At 42.1% G+C, this 22,079-nt stretch overlaps 1 protein-coding gene across 1 annotated transcript in view; it reads right to left on the bottom strand.

Annotated features, from left to right (window-relative positions):
- The window catches only part of SH3BP5 (SH3 domain binding protein 5), a 53,367-nt gene extending 36,087 nt beyond the window's left edge, over positions 1-17,280 (bottom strand). The window contains exons 1-3 of the mRNA XM_086468270.1: positions 17,200-17,280; positions 14,981-15,043; positions 4,666-4,794 (exon numbers count right to left, since the gene is read on the bottom strand). Coding sequence (XP_086324396.1) covers positions 4,666-4,794; positions 14,981-15,043; positions 17,200-17,280 — 273 coding nt within the window. The remainder of the gene's footprint in view (positions 1-4,665; positions 4,795-14,980; positions 15,044-17,199) is intronic.
- Positions 17,281-22,079: the final 4,799 nt, after the last annotated feature.

Raw genomic sequence — 22,079 nt, 5'->3', positions numbered from 1 at the left:
CTATAGATGCGTCCCTTAGTGAGAAATGCATATAGATATGACCTAGCATAGATCTTTCATCTATTTTTGCCTGAAGCAAGTTTTCTGACACACTTTTGTAAAAGCTAAATGAGGCAGGGGGGTGAGGGGAATATCGCAAAGCAAAACTAAGTCCCTCCCAAATAAGCTCAGTACTAAAGCTGAGCAAAGCATCCACACCTGCTCCCAATCTAAGCCAGTACTGAGGACTAAAATGTAACTCCTCACTCTGGGAAAAGAAGAAAAAAAAAAAAAAGCACTCAGTAATAGGAGCTAAAGCTTACTTAAAAACAACACTCCCAGGGCTTTTATTCGGGTTAGGGTCACTACGAATGCATGGATTATTTTATTTGTGGGGGTAGGTGAGAACACATTTTTATCAGACATTTTTTTCCAGTAGAAGCAAAGCAGAAAGACAAGTCCTCCTCTTCAGTTTGTCCCTGGGTTCACAAGTGATGACATACAGATAACAGTGTTTTAATGGCACCTCTCACCCAATGACCCCAAAGTGCTTTTACTTCCCTTAATGAACTCAGCTTCATAGCAGCCTGACAGCTCCAATTTTATATGGGAACTGAGAGAGAGACGAAGTAATTTATCGATGCCACGCAGCAGCACAAAATCAGCTCCTACCAGCCCAGCGATTTATGCAACAGACCACACTTGCTTTTGCATAGCATCCTGTCCCAGAGCATGCTGTCACTAGGGAGGCAACACACTTCTCAAACTCTATCATCTGCCCAGACACTATTGTGGATATTATTGCATAGGCACTTTTCAGCCCCAGCCCTGCAAAATGCTAAGTCAACAGTGCCTTAAGACACTCTTTGCCTCAGAGACTCAAGACCTACACCGTTGTTAACATTATTAATGTTTCTTGGCAACCTCACATTTCTTCCCCATTACCTTTGGACAAGAAAAGTCTAATTCTTTGACTAGTCAACTAGGGAAGCAGATTACTAGAAAAAAAGAAAAAAAAAAATCAAAGAGAGATAGGAAGTTTGATCTTCTCAACACTTCGAACCTGGACCACCTTCTGGATTATAGGAATTTTATATTGCTGCAATGTGGTCATTGCTTCTGTACATACACAATCCTCCACTATATATATGCCAAAGTTCTTCCACTGAAGATGTGCTTTATGGCATAAGTCAGAGAACAAGATGAAAAGACAATATGCCAAATGCAAAAAAGTTCTTGCAGCAGAAATACATTAAAATTTGATTAAACAACAAAATTGGATCAAAATGCTCCAAAACAGTACAGTGTGCCTGCAATAAACACAAAAGGCCCACTGTTTGGAGCCACCAGACAGCATCCTGACTCCCTGTGCCACCACTTCAGAGAGCAAAGCACTTAAATCCTAATGTTAAGCAACCATTGTTCTGTTAAAGAGAAGTTTCACCCTGAGATAGGTCAAGCTGAAGCTTTCTTGGTACATTACACAAACAAGATGCTACAGGACTTTTGCATGGGAGAATTAATTTGTTTCGTATTCAACATCATCTGCCAACACAGGATTGCACAAGATGGGGATACGGGTGGGTAGACAGAAGGGCTTAAGGTCCTAAAGCTTCTCCAGGGAAATATTTGAGTTGGGGGCCTGTTTTTTGCTAACCCCACACCAGTGCCCTCATACCTTTTTAATGGGTTTTATCTTAATAGATGAAAGAAGTATTTCCAGAAGGTAATCATGCTGGTGCCAAGTGAAAGCAGGCTCCTCGATATGACTAAATACAGCTTGCATCAGGCAATCACTCTACAACTGACGTCTTAAATGCAAGTAACTCCAGACAACTCCTGCATTTCTGCCAAACTAGATGTCATTAATTATGCAGTTCTTTGTTCCCAGAAGACTCCAATTTATAGGTCATATTTTTACTTCCCTTTACTGAGAACAAACAAGAATGTACACTTCCCTTTCTCTTACAAGCACAATCATGCATTTTTCCCTTATTGTTTAATTAAAGTTGTTTCAAACACTGAGAACCTTGTGCCTCTTTTCAGAGGCAGCCTAATGGCTCTAAAATAATTGTAGAAACAGAAGAAAGACAGTCTTTGTAGGCTAGTTGTTATTATAAATTTGAACAGAAAAATATCAAGCTGTTCCCATTTCTCTACAATTTTACAAATCAAAGTAAAAAGAAAGATGCAGACTGGCACCTAAACATATTAATATTCTGGTACATTCCTCCAGCTTCGTATTTCCCTACCCACTCACCCCTTCTCCCTCCTTTAATATAGCAAATTTGCTCCTGGTTAAACAAATGCTTTACCGACGATTGGTCAATCCTTCCAATCAGGCAGTTTCCAGATAGGTTCACTGCCCTTCAATGCTAATATTCCTCTTTGGCCCTCGCCTTTTCTACTTCAAGATTTTATTAGACAAAGAGCCAAAGGGAAGCAAGAGACCATCATCCAGCTCTGTCTGCTGAGCAGATACAAAGAGGAAGCTCTCTTCCATGACCTGCTCCATAACACAAAATTTAAAAAAAAAAAAAAAAAAAAGTGAAATGAACAGTTAGAAGGGGAATCCCTGCTTAAACAAACAAACAAAAAGGCTATCAAGGAATTCAAAAGTAATTGAGTGTATAGCAAATTAGCAGATCTGGGACAAGCAGTATTTAAACCTAGCTAATGTCAGAATGGATTGAGAGAAAAATATGCATGCCGAATACTGGAGTAGTGATTCTACAAATCTAAGGGCCTTGACTGGTTTGAGATTTTAGTGTTCTTGCAAAGCACCTTTGAACCAGCATGACTGAATGGATTTCAGTGGCAGCAAAGATGCAAGAAAAAAAAAAAAACACCCTCACACCACTATTTTCAGGACATCTGCTGCCAACTTCAGAACAGAGGACAAAGTTCACTGCTCCCAGTGCCTCATGTTACAAACCTCAAAGTCACAGATTTTTGTACAGCAGAGCATACATTTCTACCACTGACTTTTCCAAGTATAACTCTAAGACCTATGCATTCTGTGCCTTACATAGCTATTTATAGTAATAGAGGTATAAGATCATACTTGGGGCAGTGTTTGGGAGATTTTTTAATTTTTTTTTTATTATTTTAAAAATTGAACATACTAATTAACACAATATAAACAATTCCTTGATCTTATTTTATTACTAACTTCCTCCCTTTCTCTAGCTCACTACTGGTTTATCTCTAGCACACACCATAGGCCCCACGAGCAGGGATTGCTTTCAGAGCAGTTACAGATCAGTGGTAGATACTACGCTTGCTGTGCTTTGAAGCAGAGTTTACCTATTTGCCATGCTGCTGCTAGTCTGAAGGATTAAGCCTAATAACCCCCACACATCATTCCCACTGCCTGAGACAACAGCTCCAAAACAATAACGTGCAATTTAAAGGATCAACATGGTCACACATTATCTTGTATGCCATATCCCATCAACCCAATTCCTGCTTCATCAGCTTTCAAAGCCATGAAGCTTGCGTTCATACCTCCCTTTTCTATGCCTTGTTCTGAGGATGTATCCTCTTCCCTTCTCTTACCCTACAAATTTACTTTCTGCCTCCTGGCACACACCTACACTACTTTTCTCATCCCTCAACCTCATCCCCTACCTATTTCAACAAACTAAATCCTTCTCCTGTAATTTTCATATATTTCACACATGCTACTCCACCTCTCTCTTAATCTCCCCTCGAACACAACCGCATCCTGGTTACCCAGCCAGGGATGCCACTCCACACATCCCTCCAGCCAACCACAGAAGCAGCAGTTTTAGGCAACTTCCCCTGCTTCTGCCTCTCCCTGCCTTAAGAGAAAATAGAAGTAGCACCCAGGAACAGCATCCCCCTTGGGGGGAAAAACAAAAAGCCTCTGACACCAGCAGAGCCCATCACAGACACCAAGCAGAAGCACTGCCTAAGCCACCACACACTCAACTGCCAGCCACTTTTTCCCTAAGGTGAGAAGCTGTCTGACATCTTGCAAGCTTTCTCACTTTCCCTGCAGCCAGTAGATCACACCCTTATTTCCACCCCTCATCCTTCCCTGCCTCAGCCACACAGGCACTTGCCAACTAAACCCCACTATTTTAGGTGCTTATCAGTAATCCAGTAGTAGTTGGGGCAAGGGAGGTAAGGTCCTGATGACAGTTTCTCCCAAAATCAACACACTTTAAAGCCACGTTCAGCACATTTCTGCTTCAGCACAACCTAATCAGTACCAAACCCTGCAGGATTCCCCAGGTCTGCCCCACTCCAGCCTCTTGCCCAGCAGCTTCCAGCAACAGCAATTTCGCTGCTAAGCATTTTGCTTTAAGAAGAAAATGCAGATATACGAAGTCTACACTGTATTTTCAAACAATTACAACTATTGATAGCAAAGAGCAGGGCTCTGAAAGGCCATTGATAATGAGGGGAGAACAGAACCAGTCTTTTGCTATTGATAGTTTGTGTCTGCTTTAGCTGTTCCTAGGCTGAAGAACATGTGCAGCTGTGGCTGTGAAGAAACACGTTTTTGCCATCGATTCACACAGCTGACACGCAACACGAGACATAGACCAGTGTCAGCCAAGTGCACAGGCTTAAGATGTTATTAATAGCAGGAAAGCAATGCAATCGGTATGTGCTCTCCAACTACCAGTACAAACTTCTAAGACAGAAAGTTCTCACCTGCCTGGCCACCCTCCGAGCTTCCCAGTAAGGTTTAGAGTCTTCTACAGCTTTTCCGATCTTCTTTACCAGTTCATCCAGTTTTACCGTTGCTTCAACCAGCACAGAGCGGAACTTCTGGCGTGCATCCTTCAAAACATTGCAGAAAGGGAAGAAAGGACAAAGACAGATTAGAGCTTCAAAATTTATTTCTACCTGTTTGTTCCTGCCTTCATGTTGCTCTTTAGATTCACACACGTGCCAACACATTCAAAACAGCTACTGGCATTTGGACCAAACTAGAATTCTTCAGTAGAGGGAATAACAGGAACCCAGAACCACATCCGAAAGCTAGCAGCCTGAACATCACATCTTTGTCTTTCAGAGACAGCTTTTATACAAAGCCTGACACAGCCTGTGCTAGATGTCACCTCCGGCAGGGTTTCTCAAAGAGAAATAGCTTGTAAATTACTCGGTGAGAGGCAAACAGCAGCATAAGAAGTTCTGAGGGGGACTTCAATGGCAAAGATATCCAATCTAGACAACACCAGAATGGGGCTAGCAGGCAGGCCAAATCCCCACAGCAGGCTGGCAAATCGGCATCTCCTAAACCTTAGCACATCACACCTCTAGTACTGTTCCCCCCCGAGACACCATTTCACAAAGCAAATGAGGATGGACAGGATCTGCTTCCTGCAGGAAGAACCGGACACTTCCCACACAGTATATTTTCAAGTCAGCTCCTCTTTCCTTTTATAAACACACCCTACTTACTACAATAGCAGCAAAAAGCTTCCAGGTCCTTGTGGCAAGACTTCCTGCTGTAAAAGCCCATCTTTTCAGCTATGGTTTGTAACAAGGCAGTAAGGAAACCTTCTTTCCATTTGATTGTTATCATTTACTGCATTTAAGAAAAGTAAATTCCATCTACTTCCAAACTGGATGAGTTGCTCTCTTTACATGATTAGCTGAAACAAAGTATTTTCTCTGCTTCACTGAAATTTCTACACCTTTAAGCAAAGTGATTCTTATTTCAATCTCAGCACCCAACACAGACTCCAGATCAATGGAATTATGGCAGAGATGCAAATTTAGGCTGGGACTTGGCCCAGGATTTAAGGAGATGAAGAGGAAGGGCCACACTGAGCTCTTAACAAGCCTTGTAATTCTAATTAGAGAGCAGGATTTACACAGACTGCTGGAGAGACATGTTGATTATCAGGAAGCAGCTGACTTAAAGTGTTCTAGTTCAGGAGGGTTTTGTCATTATTGTTGAGAATTTCTAGAATGCACAACTGTTTATTCATTGGAAGAATTAAAATACATTGGAATCTACCACTATGCTCTCAGAAATGGAAAACACTGTTTTAATACATTAGTTTTTACAGAAAAAGCACCATACTTCAGTAAAAGCTTCTTTGTTTTGTTTTTTGTTTGTTTGTTTGTTTGTTTTAGTGTTATCTAAAACCTTAACCAGCATCGGTAAAATTTTAGTCCACTGAAAATAGCTTTAGATTCTTAACATACTCCAATTTATTCTAAGGAAGTATTCAAATGGGTAACAAGGTCAAAAATCGTGATTTAAATGCACATTAACTTACTATTTTGTTAAATTAAATCCAGTCAATAATCTCGTTTCTTAGTGAAAGCCTGAAATGTATCATTCAAGCAGTATGTATCAAGTCAATTATTTTCTCAGTGAGAAGAGTTTGAATATTTCCAATTAAAGTACTGGACAATATATGGTTCACTGCTCAAAATGAGTTTCACAAGTAACTGAAATAAGACTGCAAGACTGACGGCTATATTGCAAGAAAAACGTTAAGTAATGAAGTACTTTTTAAAAAAAAAAAGAGGTTCCTGCAAGTGCAGGAACAAAATTAAAAACTCATTTCTAAATGAGTGAGGCTGAAAGTTTGTTTTTCACTTTCTTTGTGAAAGTTACATATTAGCATATTAGTTGTGGAAAGCAAATAGTTAAAGAAAAACAGAAATGTATACACATTAAGTAAAAAAAGCCCTATGCAGCGATTGATCAAAAAATTCAGTTCCACATTTGTAAGATAAGCACTTGGAACAAAGAAACCATCACTACCTAATCTGTGCTTAGGGACCTACCCCAAATTTATTCATGTAATAATTATGTACATGCTTATCCAATAGGAAAAAGAGGACTAGTCTCCACCTGAAGTTGAAAAAAAAAAAAAGAAAAAATAAACTTAAGAACACCAAGGACAGAGCAGTGAACTAACAGCAACTTCCATACTCATTAATTTCCCACCAACTCAGCTGAAGCACATACGAATTACTAAACTGTAACTGGCACCTGAGGCACAGGTCTTGCAAATGGTTAAGCACATGTCCACCCATAAGCACAGCCCCACATCACAGAGTAGCTAGTTACACAGAATAGGGAGCTTCCGCTGAAGAATATACTGGAGTGAACTTCCAGTTTATATTTTCCCCAAAAGATGCCTACTTCCTATTTTGAGGGGCTATTTTGGTCCAACCATCCTCATTTTTTCCAGTGAAGAACAATATCGAAAACCAAAACACCCCAGAACTTTATACCCATGTCATCCATCACATGACTTATTCTAAATTACATTATTTCTCAGGCTCCTGACTGTCAATAACACCAGCCTGCAGGCTCTGCCACCCTCTGCATGAGAGAATAAGCAGATGCTCATACTCTTCTGGGACCAGTCCCCCTACCAAAGGTTTCCAGCCATCCTCTTTGGACACAGATGCAGAGGTCTCCGAGAAGGTGTAATGCCAAACCCATGCCCTCTCCTACACTACACACACCACTTCCATTCTCCACTAGCCCCAATTACACTACAAAAGCAAACGAACCCACATTGTGTATCTACACCGTGCGTGCTCCTGCGGCAACCCAGCCTCCTCAGTCCAAACCAATTCAGCTGTCATGGTCACAGTGACCTGGCTCCTATCTGGGAGCTCTGGCAACAGCTCCCATGAGCAGGGGCACAGCTCCCTCCAGCAAACACTCAGCCAAGCTCAGTGGCTCACAAGCTCAGTGTGTTGGCCCTGCCGCATGCTGGCAGAGCACCTGTAAAAGTCATCCCCCTTGGGACTGTGCAAAATTCCCCTGGCAGGTGCCTCTAGGGAAGTTCAAATAAGAAATACAGGTGCAGCAGCTATTTTTACTCTTCATGTGAAACTGAAGAGGTCAGAAGCACCAGGAGCACTGGGCTTGGTGCACTTGCTACTCACATGACTTGAAAAGTGCATCTGTGGTTCATGGGAAGGGTGGGCCTGTGGTCAAGGCAGTAACTTGGGAATCAATTTTATTCCCTGCTCTACATCCGGCTTTCTGTATTACTGTCAGTGAGACACTTGAACCCACATGTGAAGTGATTCAAAGCTATAAATCCTCTCGATGGTGTTTTCTGTAAGAACACTCACGTTAAAAACTTAGAAGTTCAGGAACAGCACAGCAGTGCAGTTTGTCCATGGTCCCCAGCACAAGAGAGGCCTTACATCTGTGTTAGGAAGCCAACCACACCACCTTCAACTTACTGATCAAATCCTCTGGTGCGATGGGCCTCCCTACAAGTGTTACTATTTAACTGACAAACTCTTGCTTCATTCGGACCTTTCCCTAGCACATGGGTAATAGAGAGACAGCGACAATTCCTGCAACTTGCTGCCATGAGCAAAACCAAGACAGCACAGCATATGCCATGCAACTTTTCCAGCACAGTCCTCAATTCCTAGTTTCCTATTTCAGTTGCTTTAAAGATGATGCTTTCCCAACAGAAACACTAGTTATTGATAAAAGCAAGTATGCAGCCTTAGGTACAAACCTTACAAGTCACACTCACCATTTCTAGGGTTTTTTGGAAAAACACACATGGTGGTTTGTTGTTTTTTTCTCACCACTGCACTGAATACATACACAGACCAGATAAACTGTAACAGAAGCAATGCAACTGGTAAAAGACATCTCAAACACCCAGACAACATTTCAAAAGCACATTTTCCCCTCTACTCGCTCATAATCTTCCGCGATCATTTTTAAGAACACATGGTTACTGATTTTGCAAACAGAAAGGTGGTATTGAAAGCAGACTGGCTAACATTTCCAATGTTTCCTCCCTCCTATTTGCTCAGAAGAGACTGTGATAAACCATTTTAAAGCTGGACAAAAGCCAATTAAGGCACTTTACTCTCAATTCATGTCGCAAGGTGCAAAAACAAAAGTAGCAGTTGAAACTTCTCACCGAAAGTTACAGTCTTAGTAACTAGACTGTCACTACCTAGGTGTTTGCCATACACATGCTCTAGTAGGCATAGCACTTCAGGAATCATGTGAACAGTGGCAATTTACTTTTCAACATCTTGTTCTACAGCTGCAAGAGCTCCACTCCCATCAACTTTCTTCCTGGAAATCCTTAGCACTTCTGTCAAATGACAGATTTCACAAGCACAGTTTTAGGGAGCATGCTAGACTTCTACCCTATATATGCTTTCGCTGCAATAGTTTATTATTAAAAACAGACTTTGTTTCCAGTAATTTGCTGTTGGGCAGTTATCTGCTACTGCACCAAAAAAGGGACCACACTTAACGACAGACCATCCACACAGCATTTTGGAGATCCACCCTCAAATATGGAAAGAATCTAAAATACAATTTTACCCCTACACTGCACCTGTTGGAGAACAAAGCACGCTTGTTTTCCTTTCTCATGAGTGATGGTGATAAGCTGGTGTTAGATGCCAGATGACAGGCAAATAACCATTTCTGCCCATCACATGAAGCATGTATTTTCAAACAATTTTATTTTTAAAATTAACTTAACACATCAACCGGGTATGAAGCATCTTAATACCAAGCATATCTAAATTTCATTTACAAAGGTTGTCCTATGACCTTTCTGACAATTTGGTGTGCAGAGACTTTGACAACCCATTAAACTAGCCTGAGAGGTGCATGGGAAACAAAATTGCTGACCGAGAGACAGGCTTCACCCATTTCTAAGAGGCAGGCAGTATCCACACCTGCCTTCCTCTGCTACAGAGACCTACCAGCTGCAAAAGCTCATTTCCAAGTTAAAACAGCATCAGTACTAACAACATCCAAGTGTGAAAGCAGACAGGCTGCCCAGTTACATACACAACAAAGATAGATGCACACGCATGTGCTCAGAAATCTACCTCAGAGCATTGAACAGGTTAATGACATTTTTAACGTCTCAGGTGCCTGAGCAGTTCAAGTAAACCAGACTGACTACCAAACTTAAAAAACAAAGTACAAGAAAGGAGTTAAGTAACGTCTCAATTTTTAAGCATGGGGAAAAGTCTTTTTTTCCACACAGCTACTAATTTGTCATCTAAGAACAATAAAAATTGGTATTTGGTATTTGCCTTAACCTCCTGCTTGCAGTTACAGACTGAGACTACAAATACACTGGTATTTTTAGTCCTCTTAAATGAAGGGAGAGGAAAGCAGACAGGGGAAGGCACTGGGCGCTCTTTCCAAAACAAGATTTCCCTGACTAACCGTTCTTCCCTCCCTCAGACTAGAAACCTCTCTCTGCTTCACGAACATGAATCAAGTCAAGCCCTTTGACTCATTCGGGCCACAAAATCTTTCCAGAGCCATAGCAGAGGAAGAAGCTTTTCCTTACTCATTCATGGATGAAAGCAGAAGGCAAAACAACAAGCAATCCACACACAGGAGCCATTTCCTATGGAAACAAGATTATAAAGAGACATGGAAAGATTTGTCCTGCTAGTGCTGCACGAATCAGTCATGCATGTGTATCGCACTCCAAAAATCAGCAAGAACATCAGCCAGTGAGCTGCTCCTCCCTTATCTGCGGGCTGTTTTATGGACACTGGAAAACGCCGCACAGGGATGCTGATAAGGCGGCAGATGTTTCTACAGACAGACATTTCCCCAGGCTGAGCAGGCATGCTCAGAATGAGATTCCTGACACTGACAGGCCATTTTTCTAAAACTTGAAAGACTTTTTAAAAAAGGCTACTTAAAATTCTTGCTTGTGACAGAGTCGAAAGCTTGAGCTTTACCCCCCAAACAAGCATTTTAGTGAGGAAGTAAGAAAAACAACTCTAAACAAAATATCCCATCCCCTTCTGAGGGGTCTCAAATGCTGACAAGGCTCACAAGTGAAGGAGCACCACAGGTGATACACTCCCTTCCTTTGACTCCATCCAATGCCAACCCAGGGTGATCTTTAGGATAAATCCAGCACTAAAAGTAACACAAAATCTTGCAGATCAGAACTAGAGGATCTAGGCAAGCATACAAGAAGGATCCTAATCAGGCCCTACTTATAACAAGCATGGCTGAAAGCAGCACTGTTCAGCTCTGATTTTCATGTGCAGTCATCTCCCTTTAACAAACATTGGCAAGCTCGTAGCTCCAGCAACACAAAAACTCTCTCTAACAAAAACCGCATTTGGGATAGCTGGGATTTCAGTGGTAACTTTAATGGTATGTGTTATATTTCCCCTTCCCGCAATGGTGCCAGAGGGTCCCTGAGTGAATTTGTTACAACCAAATTATACTTTAGGAGCCAAAGATGTGCATGAGTTAGCTGGACAGGCGAGTCATGCACATCTGTCAAGTGCATTTGCAATTCCTGATGTGAGTTCAGATGGAGATGCATTTCCAATAAACAGGAAAAAAGGTCAAGAAGCAAGGCACAACTCTAACTTGCAATTGGCCAAAACATACTTGCATCTCCCTGCAAGATGTTTCCCCCACCTCTTCACAGACACTTCAAAGATAAAGAGGGACATTAGCAAAGCCAAGTGTTAAATCCCTCAGAGGACCCTTATCATCCTTTTGCTGTGTCAGAAACGCTCGGTGTTGCACTTAGTATGAGCAGCATTATGGATTTTAAATCAAGCCTAATCAAAGATTCATTAACAGGCAATACATTAACGCAACATGTAACTACCAGCCACTCGGCGCCCTTTAGCAGCTCCGCAACTCCTGAACAGGCTGCGAGCATCATCAGGTCAGGACATTTCTCCAGGATTTAATAGGATAGGTCAAAAGAGAAAGAAAAAAAAAAAAAAAAGAGTAATTATATCAAGTAAAATAGATGTAGCCAATTTCAGTGTATCTGTTCAAGTCATGCCATGCATGTAAATCCACCCATCTCACAGGTGGTTTGGGTGCAAAACTTATTTTAAAAGATAAAGAAAGGCAGGCTGATCAACTTAAAGCAGATCACATGGTACTCTGGGTACAGAATTTTTTTTAAAAAATAAAATAAAAATGGCAGGCTGAACAGAATTCCCCATTTTATCACCTCTGTGAGCAGCAAATACCAGTGTTTTCCACATTGTTCAAACATGGACATGTCTATGGCCACACCATGACAGTGTAGTCTCAAAATCCTAGAAGCCTCTACTGATTTCAGCCCCATAACATTTCCATCGGGTAAAGCAGCATTTTTACTTCCATTTTGCAGATGTAGCCCTGAGGCACAGCAAGAACAAAAGCATGGGGTTCAGAAGCATTTAAGACCTACAGCCCTTTTTTCTGGCTCATGGGAACTGGAGACAGTCAGCAGTCCCATTCAGAGTGACTTGTGCAAATCCACAGGAAGTCCAGAACAGACTCTCAGTACTTAGATCCCACAAGGTTACTCTTCCTGCTTTATCAGAGAGTACATCAAGTCACAAAAACATGGGTGCCTTTTTCTGAGCTTCCTTCAAAGAAATACCTTCTACTCAAACACTCCCGTTGCTTTTCCAGATTATTCTGGGGAAAAAAAAAAAAAAAAAATCAACACTGGGAATGTATGGACTACAAAGTAATGCTACAGGAAGCTGGCAATCAGCATCTTGTGCTGTACATAGCCTAATGATACTGTCTATGTTCCCATTAAAGACAACTATGATCAAATATTGAAAAGATGAAGAAAACAACAGAAGAGTAGAATAAATATAATTCCATTGTCTGATTAAAAAAAAAAAGCACCCACATCTTTCTTCTAATGAAATATCTTGGAATAGCAGCAACACCACAAACTACAAAGGGGTAGCAAAAGGGACCCAAAGCAGCTAACAACAGCCAAAATAGCAAATCTTCAAAGGCAAACTCAGCATGGCTCTTCCAGAGGTCCATGTTTTCAGCAGCATTCAAGGATTTTGGAAGTCTTTTAAGCAGAATGATCCCAGTTCTAAACTGCCCTTTCCAAACTCTGGATTTATCCTATAAGGCTGCTTGGCAAAGCTTTCTTTTCTTGTCCAGAGTATGAATGCAGGGATTTTCTTCTAACCACAACCGACGGTTTGTTTTGTTTTGTTTTTTAACGTCTTTCCTCTAGAAAGGTCTTAAGTCCATTTAAAACACATTTATCAACACTCATATAAATTAAGCCTTGCAACTGCATTTTTCCTCAAAATTTAAGCAGATTAAAAGTAATGAAAATCTTTCCAGATTAAAAATTACGCAGTTGCATGATAACACAAACTGGCTTCAATCCAGTAAGATTTTCAGATGAAAGGCAAAGAGGAAACATTCGTGAAAGCACACTGTTGACAATATTTCAACTTAATTCCATCAAACACTGCTTACAGTAAGCACAGATCTGCAGTAAACACAGAGGTAGAAAGCATCATATAACCATTCTCTGCACTATCTGACACTTAGTATTTCTTAGTCTAAGTAAAGTAAGCAACAATGTAAGATCAAGCTAATGTGGAAACACTGCTCTTTTATTTACAATGATATATCCAGGAGCCTTTCGGCCTTTAGAGCTCAGCATGTGTCATACACACAGTAGCTACAAATCTCCAGACTCTACAAGCACTTGAACACACGGATAATTTTAACCAAGCAGTAAAATCCCATCTTAAATCACTGGAACTTATTTCATGAGTATGCATTTGCATTATGATTACTATTCTATCTGCTTCATAATATGTCTTCAATGCAAGGTTATGACAAGATTAATGAAATTCGGGCAACTATCCATAGCACCATCTTTCAATTTCAGTACCTCAGCATGAAATAAGGAGACTGAAAAGATATATATAATGATTTTTTTTTAATGTGTGTATACAAAGAGTCCTGAAGCCCACTTAATTGGTATTGTTGCAGAATAGCATACCAATTTTTAAAGTTCACCCATAACATTTAAATCAAGCTAGTGACACTGAACAGTTTTCACAGCTGAAATAGTTTAATTTTGCATAACAAAGAGTCCACCATTCCACTAAGTTTACTTGCCAATAAATTCATGATCTACATGACACAAAGCACAGAAAATGCAAAGAGTAGGGCAAAGAAAACAGCCACATGACAAGGCTGCTTTGTTTCCAAAGAAGTTCAGAATCTTGTAATTCTGTTTGGTGCATACAGTGGATACCCCAGTATTTTAAAGTACTACCAGGAACCAACCCATGCTCCAGGTACCCATCTCACAAAAACACACATACAAGGGGTGGGGGGCAAACACAGACTTTGACATTTTGAAGATGAAGAACAGAAATCTGTAGACGTACTTTTAAAGTATGCTCATCACTGCAATTTCAGCATATTTTGACATAGTATTCAAAATACTGTAATGTTATCAAAATTATTTAGGATGTGAAGTAGCATTTTATGCCAGTGTTCCTTTAGCTGCAAATCCATCTTAAACTTCCACGGGCTTTACCTTCTTTGTTTTGCAGTTAACGAAAGAAAATTTAGACACCAAATTAGGACAGTTTGTTTTGACTTGTTATTAGACCAATAACGGTGAGACTTCCAGAATAACTACTAAGTAGCTGAAGCTCAAATCTTGGGCTTTAGAAACAATTTCTTAAGAACTTTCTATTAGATTTTTAAGTGTCCAAGAAAACCTCTTTTTCCAACTAGGAAGTCTTTTCCTTCAACTTCCCTTCATTACCTTCCTGACTCAGAAAGTAATGGCAAAAAAGGCAAAACTAACCAGCTAAAAAAAATAGCCACCACAGAGAAGATTCTGGCAGGTAATTGTATGGCAAAGACCTTTAACCAAATAAACTTTCACTGTCTATAATCACAAGAGCACAAAACCAGTGACTTGTAAAAACAGAACTTGCCTAAGTTTAGTTTCAAAATCTAAAAATAGGGTTTGGCAGTGGCAGGGTGTGGGTTTCTTCATATAGGGTTTTCACACTGTCAGCATCCCTTCAACCTTCTCCCTTTCTGTTCCAGCTGTTAGCTCAATTCACACCTTTAAAAAAAATCATCATCAGACTTTTGTTGCCAAATCACCATTCAGAATAGCACAACTCAGGAAGGAACCCATTCAAAAATACTGTTCACATGCACAAAAGGAAAATGCAAGGATGGCTTCTGTACCTCCAGCTCTGTCTCCCTGCGATTGATATCATCTGTAGATTGATTCAGTTTTTCCAGCTCTCCCTAGAAAGAAAGAAAAAAGTCAAACATATATTAAGAAATCGGGGGGAAAAAAACCCACACGTCTGAGTGTCTGAGAAGGCTCATTCAGCATCCTCACTGAAAGCTCACAAGGGCTGTGGCTTACAAATTCAGTGAAAAGAGGAAACCTTGAGACATTCAGAATAACTTCACTGCTGGTCTTCTATTTTGCTACTTGCAAGAAAAATAACCAGAGAAGCTCTACAGTTTTATGTTAAGGCAGTACATTTCCTGTTCTGGCTTATTCCTCACTATTAAAAATAAACATAAGGTTCAGTAAGTTCTGTCTTGTTAATCAATAATCAGTATCTGCCAGTTTCCAGTGAGATACACACACCCTCCCCAAAAGGATTAGTGTAAAGTTAGTACTATCACAGGAGATAGACAGTGAAAGCACAGCATTGATAAGAAACATGTCTTGCAGCACAAGAGGCATTTTACTCGGGATTTTGGCAAACCATTTTAAAACAACCAGTCAATGGGACATACAATTACGTTTACTTTGTCTGCTTTCATGCCAACATTTTGATCTCTTAACAGCAAAAACAAAGGTGTTAAATCCCTTGAATAAATGTTTACTAGAGGTGGTGTTGGCACCAATGAAGTTACTGTAAAAACAAAGCTCACTCTTAATTACTTTCTTACCACAAAAAGCAACCCTCAGGAGCAGACTTCAATAGCCACCTTTATTCCAGCAACATGTTACTCCATGTGAGTTCCCACGACTTCAGCAGGAGTGTCCTCCGACTCAAACGTTATTTAATTTTCAACAGGTGTAACAGAATCCACCTTGAAACATTTAGCTGTATAAACCGAACACTAAACTGATTGTCACTTGAGCAACTCCCACTAGGTTACAAGAGAATGGCTCTGGTTACAATCAGAAAGGAATTAATTGCAACAGTTTAGTTCTCTTATGATCAGAGGTCCAATTTCATTTCCACCTCCTAGGATTTGGAAGATACATATTTGCATATCCATGTTTTCTGAAACCGACACTCGTACAGAAATTACCTAATTGCCTTTACTGTACAGCTAAGAACGTCATGGCTCTCACAGAGGCAGACACAGCAGCCTGGGTTTTTTTCAACCAAAACAAAAACCTAAAAAACCCCGCTGTTTTGCCAACAACGTGCAAATCAGGTATGTGGAAACACGTTGCAAGCTGAAGAACCTAAGGCCAAAATTAGATCAACAGGCACTAATGGAGCTCAGCTTTTCAAAATCAGGGCAGTAACCGTGTAGCTTTTGGACGAGGGCCTAGCTCTGTGTAACCATGTTTTGTGAATTTTGCAATTGCTCTGCTCAGCCCTGGAAGAGAAATGCTCACAATGGAGAAAAGAATGACAATTACAGCAAGGAAGGCCCTATGCCAAGGATCCATCCTCACATCAATGTACACACATGCTTATATTCACTCATGACAAACGGTCCCAGCAACGCTGGAGGCAAAAGCCATAAATCTGCAGAGACCTAAAAATACATTTCATTTCAGGGACCACAGCATGCTGAAGTTTGCACCAGGCAATTGGTCAAGACATGATTTTGGGGAGGAAAGCTTTGTTTAGAAACCACGCAAGAATAAAAAGCATTTCGGAAGCCATTCATCAAAAGGAAACATCATATTCCACTGAAGCTCCTTTTTTCAATAAATAAAAATAATAATTAAAAAACCCTTATATCTTCCCCCATTTTCGAATTTCTGAGCAGCAGCCCCGTTTCACGAGCAAGGTCACGCTGTCATGGTCAAAAATAAAAGGGGAGGGGGATTTCAGCAGGAGAAGAAGGAGGGGCGCCCAGCGGTGCCCGGCGCGGAGCGCTGCGCGGGGCCCCGGAGCAACAAAGGGCTGGGGAGCCCCGGGGCCGCTTCCCTCCGCGCCCGGCGGGCGCTGAGGCACCCGGGGCTGCTCCGCACCGCCGCCCGGCACAGACATATATATACACGTATATAAAATATATGTATGCGTAGAGATGTATGTGACTGTGTACGTACGTACGCGTTAAAAAGCAAAAATACGGCGGGGGAAAGAGGTAATCATTATAACAGTTATGACATGCATTATATACCTATTAAGATAAATGATAGAATTAAGCCCCCCGCCGCCCCGGAGAGGCGAGCGGGACGCGGCGCCCCTCACCTGGATGCGGGGGTCCACCTCCTCCTCCTCGGGGCGCGGGCCCTCCTCGGCGGCGCGGCCGCGCCTGCCCCCCGGCTCCATGGCGGCGGCTGCCGGCGCCTCCCGCTCCGCCGCTGCCGGCGGCTGCTCCCGCTGCTGCTGCTGCTGCTCCGGCGCCGCGGCCGCCCCGGCCCAGCCCGGCCCCGCCTCCGGGGGAACCCCTCCCTCCCCACAGCGCCCCCCGTCTCTTTGTGCATTCGCACCGCAAGGAGGAAATGAGCGCAGAATTGCGGGGTTTCCTTTTTTTTTTTTTTTAACCCTCCTTCCCTCTTCCCCCCTCCCATTTTTTTGTGTAAATGCTCGTGTTTTGCACCCTCCCCGCCGGGCAGGCCGAGGGCACGCAACTGCAGTGCGTGAAACCGAAATAAGTAGTTTCAGATGCAGGGAAATGCTAACGCTACCTCGCGTGGCTTTTTTCTCCTTTTGTTTTGTTTTCTTTTTATTTCCCCTTCTTTTCTTCTTTGCTCTTTTTCAGGCTCTGCTGGGGGCTGACCTGTCTGTGGAGAAGAAAAGGGGAGAGAAAGGGAAGAGATGAAAATAATAAAGGCATTTTCAACAACCTTGAAAATTCAAATGAACCCCTGATTTCTATTGTGTGGCAGCTGAGCAAGCCACTATTGTACCTACTAGATGCAGCAGAAAAAGACATACTAAAGACATGTCCTTTTGTTGTCAGTAAAAAGGAACTTCTTGCAAGAAGCACTGACACTGTACATGCATGGCCCCTGGCTAGCAGAGCGCTTTGGATTAGGGTCTCCTTAATCACGGGGGCAGTGCCCAGACAGGCACCCGAACACTAATGGGAAAAGAATGGGCAACGCTTCTGACTGGCAGTGCACCTGCAGGGACGGGCTCCAGTGCCACTTCATCCCACTGGCCTCGGGCACAGCTGAAGCCCCTTCTGTGGGCTGCAGTGAAGAAATAAAATTTTAAACAATTACTTTCTCTTCCCTTCTCACAGCACCCCCAGAGAGAGACTAATAGCACATTCCCTCCTCATTGAAAATGAAAAACATGACGCTTTGTCTTTTCCCTCCTCAAGAAGCAAAGAAGACAGTCCCACCAAAGCACATGGGCCAGGCTCCCCATGGAGGAAAAACAAGGCAAGAGGAGGGAACTGGCTGAGCCAAGGCCCTTTCTCAAATAACACTAACCACACTGAACCGCTTCCTCACTCCCTCTGGCTGGGTAACAAGTAATTTCAAACAGGTAAGGAATGTATCTCTACCTAAAAGTATCACTTTCGATTTAATCCCGGTTTTGTTAGAGAACTCCTCAAAAGACAAAAAATAAAAGTTTAGAGGTGGTGAAGAAGCTTCCTTTGTGAGACTGAAGGTGAAAAAAAATCCCGGCAAAGCACAAGAAGATAAAAAATCATGTTCCTAAGGTAAAAAAGGAGGCAAAAGAAAAGCAGTCAAGCTCTTCCAAACACTGTAAAGCAATCAAAAAAAAAAAAAAAAAAAGACAGGAGGAAGAGGAGAGTGACACAACATTTGAAAATAGTATAAACATGCAAAGTGACACCAACAAACTGAAATAATCACGGAACAGACGAGGTGTTGCAAAAACGCAGATGGGTTGTTTGCAACATCTTCATTTCTCACGGCACAAAAAATCATGTAAAGGGAAGAACACCCAAATTAGCCAAAGCCAAGTGTTTTACTCTTCCTGCTGTCCATTAAGGGAATTCAACATGCACACAGAGCCAGAGGGTCTCAGGGCCCTGGCATTTCTCATCCCCTGTGTGTTGTGGCTCGCGCCAAGACCACGGTGGTCAAACAACCAAAGCTCACATCATCCTGAAAGAGCACAGAAAACACAAAGCAGCACATGGAAGAGCTAATGCTGGCAGTCCTGCTGTCACCGCTCACATTTCCAGAAAACAAGGCTACGTAAAACAGCAACTGCAGCTACGCCACGCTTCTCCAAAACCTATGCACTCTGACCCACGGCAACGTCACGCAAAGCACTGCCCGCTGCTTGGGGTACAGAAATGCTCCTGCGCAGACATGCTCTCCCCAAGAGATCTGTAAGGTTTGCCTGAGGACTCTGTTCTTCCATTGCCACCACAACAGTCCCCATGATTGTCACAGCCCAAAAAACCTCCAGCTAAATTCACCAATCTGCTACCATCAAGGCAGAGCAAGCTGTTTCCTTGCTCAGCCGTACAGTGGAATTAGCATGTTGGGCAAGCTGCCTGCAGAGCTCAGTGCTGTGCAGGAGACTGTATGAATACACAGGCCCCTTTCCCCACAGCTCTGAAACCTCACACAGAGCCCCAAGGCCATTGAGATCGGTTTATATCAAACCAACACATCAGAGAGATTTATCTATTAAAAAAATCACTGAAGATGCACAGGTCATACGTCTGTCATCACTGCAGACATCAGGCATAAGCAGAAAAGCAGCCTTAAGGGAAAGTTTTGATGGAAAAGGGAGACTATTCAGTGCACATGTAGATCAATAAAAGACTTGGGAATATTATTTGCATGCTCAGTTTTTTCTCTTCCCCATTAAATAGTTTTGGCTGAAACCGCTGTCACATGCAAAGGGCGGCAGGGCCCCAGGAGTATCCCAGGAACAATGCCGCACAGGACACAGGCAGGCTTCGTGCTCCACTTAAGTCAATACGGCGCAAGAAGTCAACTGCGGACGATGGCATTTGGGTATTACTTTTGCCAAGTCATGAGTGATCTCATCCCAGCAAATCTCTCCTACATGATCTGTTAAAAGCCAGGCACTTCCCCAGCCCACCCCACCCACAGAAAGCCAGTCATACTGACCTTTTCGCTTCCCCCACAGGTCCCACATGTGCCAGGGCGGCTGAGTGAAGCCTGCACGAGGCCTGACCGAGACGGTCTGTGCTTTCTCCTGATCAATATTTCAAAACCCTGGTCCCAAGCATTCAATATTTGAACAAAGCACTGTGAAGGCAGGAAGAAACAGCTTGCTTTTTCACTAATGGGATTCCAGAATGGCCGCAGCAGAGAATTAGCCCAGACCCGCCAGGCTGGGCTGCAGCTTGGCTCAAGCTATGCTGGAGATGGTACAGCTCACCTAAAAAGAACAAGAGGAGGCACCAGTGCAGGAAGAGCCACGATCAAAGTCACTTCAACAACCAATTTAATTGCACCAGGCAACACCTCTGTGTGGCAACATGACAGCAGGCACTTGGGGTACAAGTCTTATCACTAACACCAGCTCCTGGAGCACGGCAACTCCTGGGCAAGGATGATGCTCTGGCCTAGAGTACTGCTACAGTCTTACTTTTGGGGGAAGTTGCTAGATAACCTCATTTTTTGGTCTCACAGAAACCCTCAGTGTACAGGCAGCATTTGGCAGGGGAAAGAGGGAAACTTCTGTACTTTGAGGAAGAAGAATCTTCTGCCTTGTTGTAGAGGATGGTTTGTAGATTAGATATTACATCTCTGAATAGACATTGGGGAACTAGAAGTTGCATTTTAAATAAAACCAGCTGGGAAGAAGTATGCATCAGTGAAGAACCGCTTAGGGAAACATACTAATGACTGTAGTTAATTTAGCAGGGGGAAAAAATCAAAGTGAGTGGATAGTGTAATTTTATATATATTGATAATGGTAGATTCTGAATGGATTTTAAGGAAGGGTTGGGGTTTTTTCCAAATCTCATCTTACATTCAAATTCCTGCCCATACTTGCCCTCAAAGCTTGCTTCTGCCCAAGCACTAGAGGTAAGGGCCTAAAACACAAATTAAAGTTGCATTTACTTCCTCGGAAACAGATATCTCCTCGTTTTGAACACCGATAGCATATTGAGCAGAGTTCAGGACTAATTGATGCACATTTAATTATTGAAGACACATTTGCAGTTCATGGAAACCTTTCTCAAGAAAACAGCCTGAGAGACAGAGCCTTGCTTACTGAACACTGCTTCTCTCCTCAAGGGGACTGGAGAAATTCTTCTGAAAAAATTCTTCTGCTTTCGTTGATCATGATGCTAGAGGCTAAGTTCCAACTGGCCTCAAATATTGAAGCACTGTTGCAACTTGGTTTTAAATAGCTTATCATCAAACAAACACAGAAGGAGTATAAACAGTCCAGTTCTAAGGAGAAAAAAAGTGTAAAAAACATGCCCCCCCCAATACATTTATGGGCATAAAAACCTCCACGTAATTTCTTAACGGAATCAGTCCTGAAGACCAGTTTACTACACTGGCTTTTGCAGTGTTACACCAGAAATTCGTTTAGGTCTCATTTAAAAACAAAGCCACCATCTCCCTCTTAACTGCAGCGAAGACACTACTCTGTCAACATTCAAACACCGTATGCTTCCCTGGTTTTCAGAAGTATATTGCACGTGTTCGAAACATTTTTAAAGATTAAGTAGGATCTTGCCCACAGTCACAGTACTTTTGAAGATCTGGTCCTCCATATCTTAATCTTTGATAAGAGGCTAAGCACATAGATTTTTTTAAGATATGCGCTGCATTTATGGAAGATTTTAAATTCCCTGGACCCACATGCAGGGTATTAAACATTTAAGGAGTGGTCAGAATCAAAACTTCCTCTGGCTTATTTCTGAAGCAAATTTTCACACTTCCATACTCACAATGGTCGCAGCATGCTTGTTCTCTGCATTTTAGGAAGTGCTAAAAACCAATCATCTGTTTTACACCAGTTTGTAAGATGCTATTGCCTTATGAACTTGCACACAAAGACATATTAGTGGAGCTTGGGCATCTATGATACAAACAATCGTAGATTTCCCATCTACAAGGAACGTATTTAAAGAAAAAGATACGTCCCAAAATACCCTTTAATTTCACTTCTTTTTAACAAGCACCATTTAAGGATGATTGAAA

This window comes from Leptosomus discolor, chromosome 7, assembly GCF_034619465.1.
Source record: "Leptosomus discolor isolate bLepDis1 chromosome 7, bLepDis1.hap2, whole genome shotgun sequence".
NCBI lineage: Eukaryota > Metazoa > Chordata > Aves > Leptosomiformes > Leptosomidae > Leptosomus > Leptosomus discolor.
Note: the sequence above shows the minus strand (reverse complement) of the source record. Positions and strands in the feature narration are given on the sequence as shown.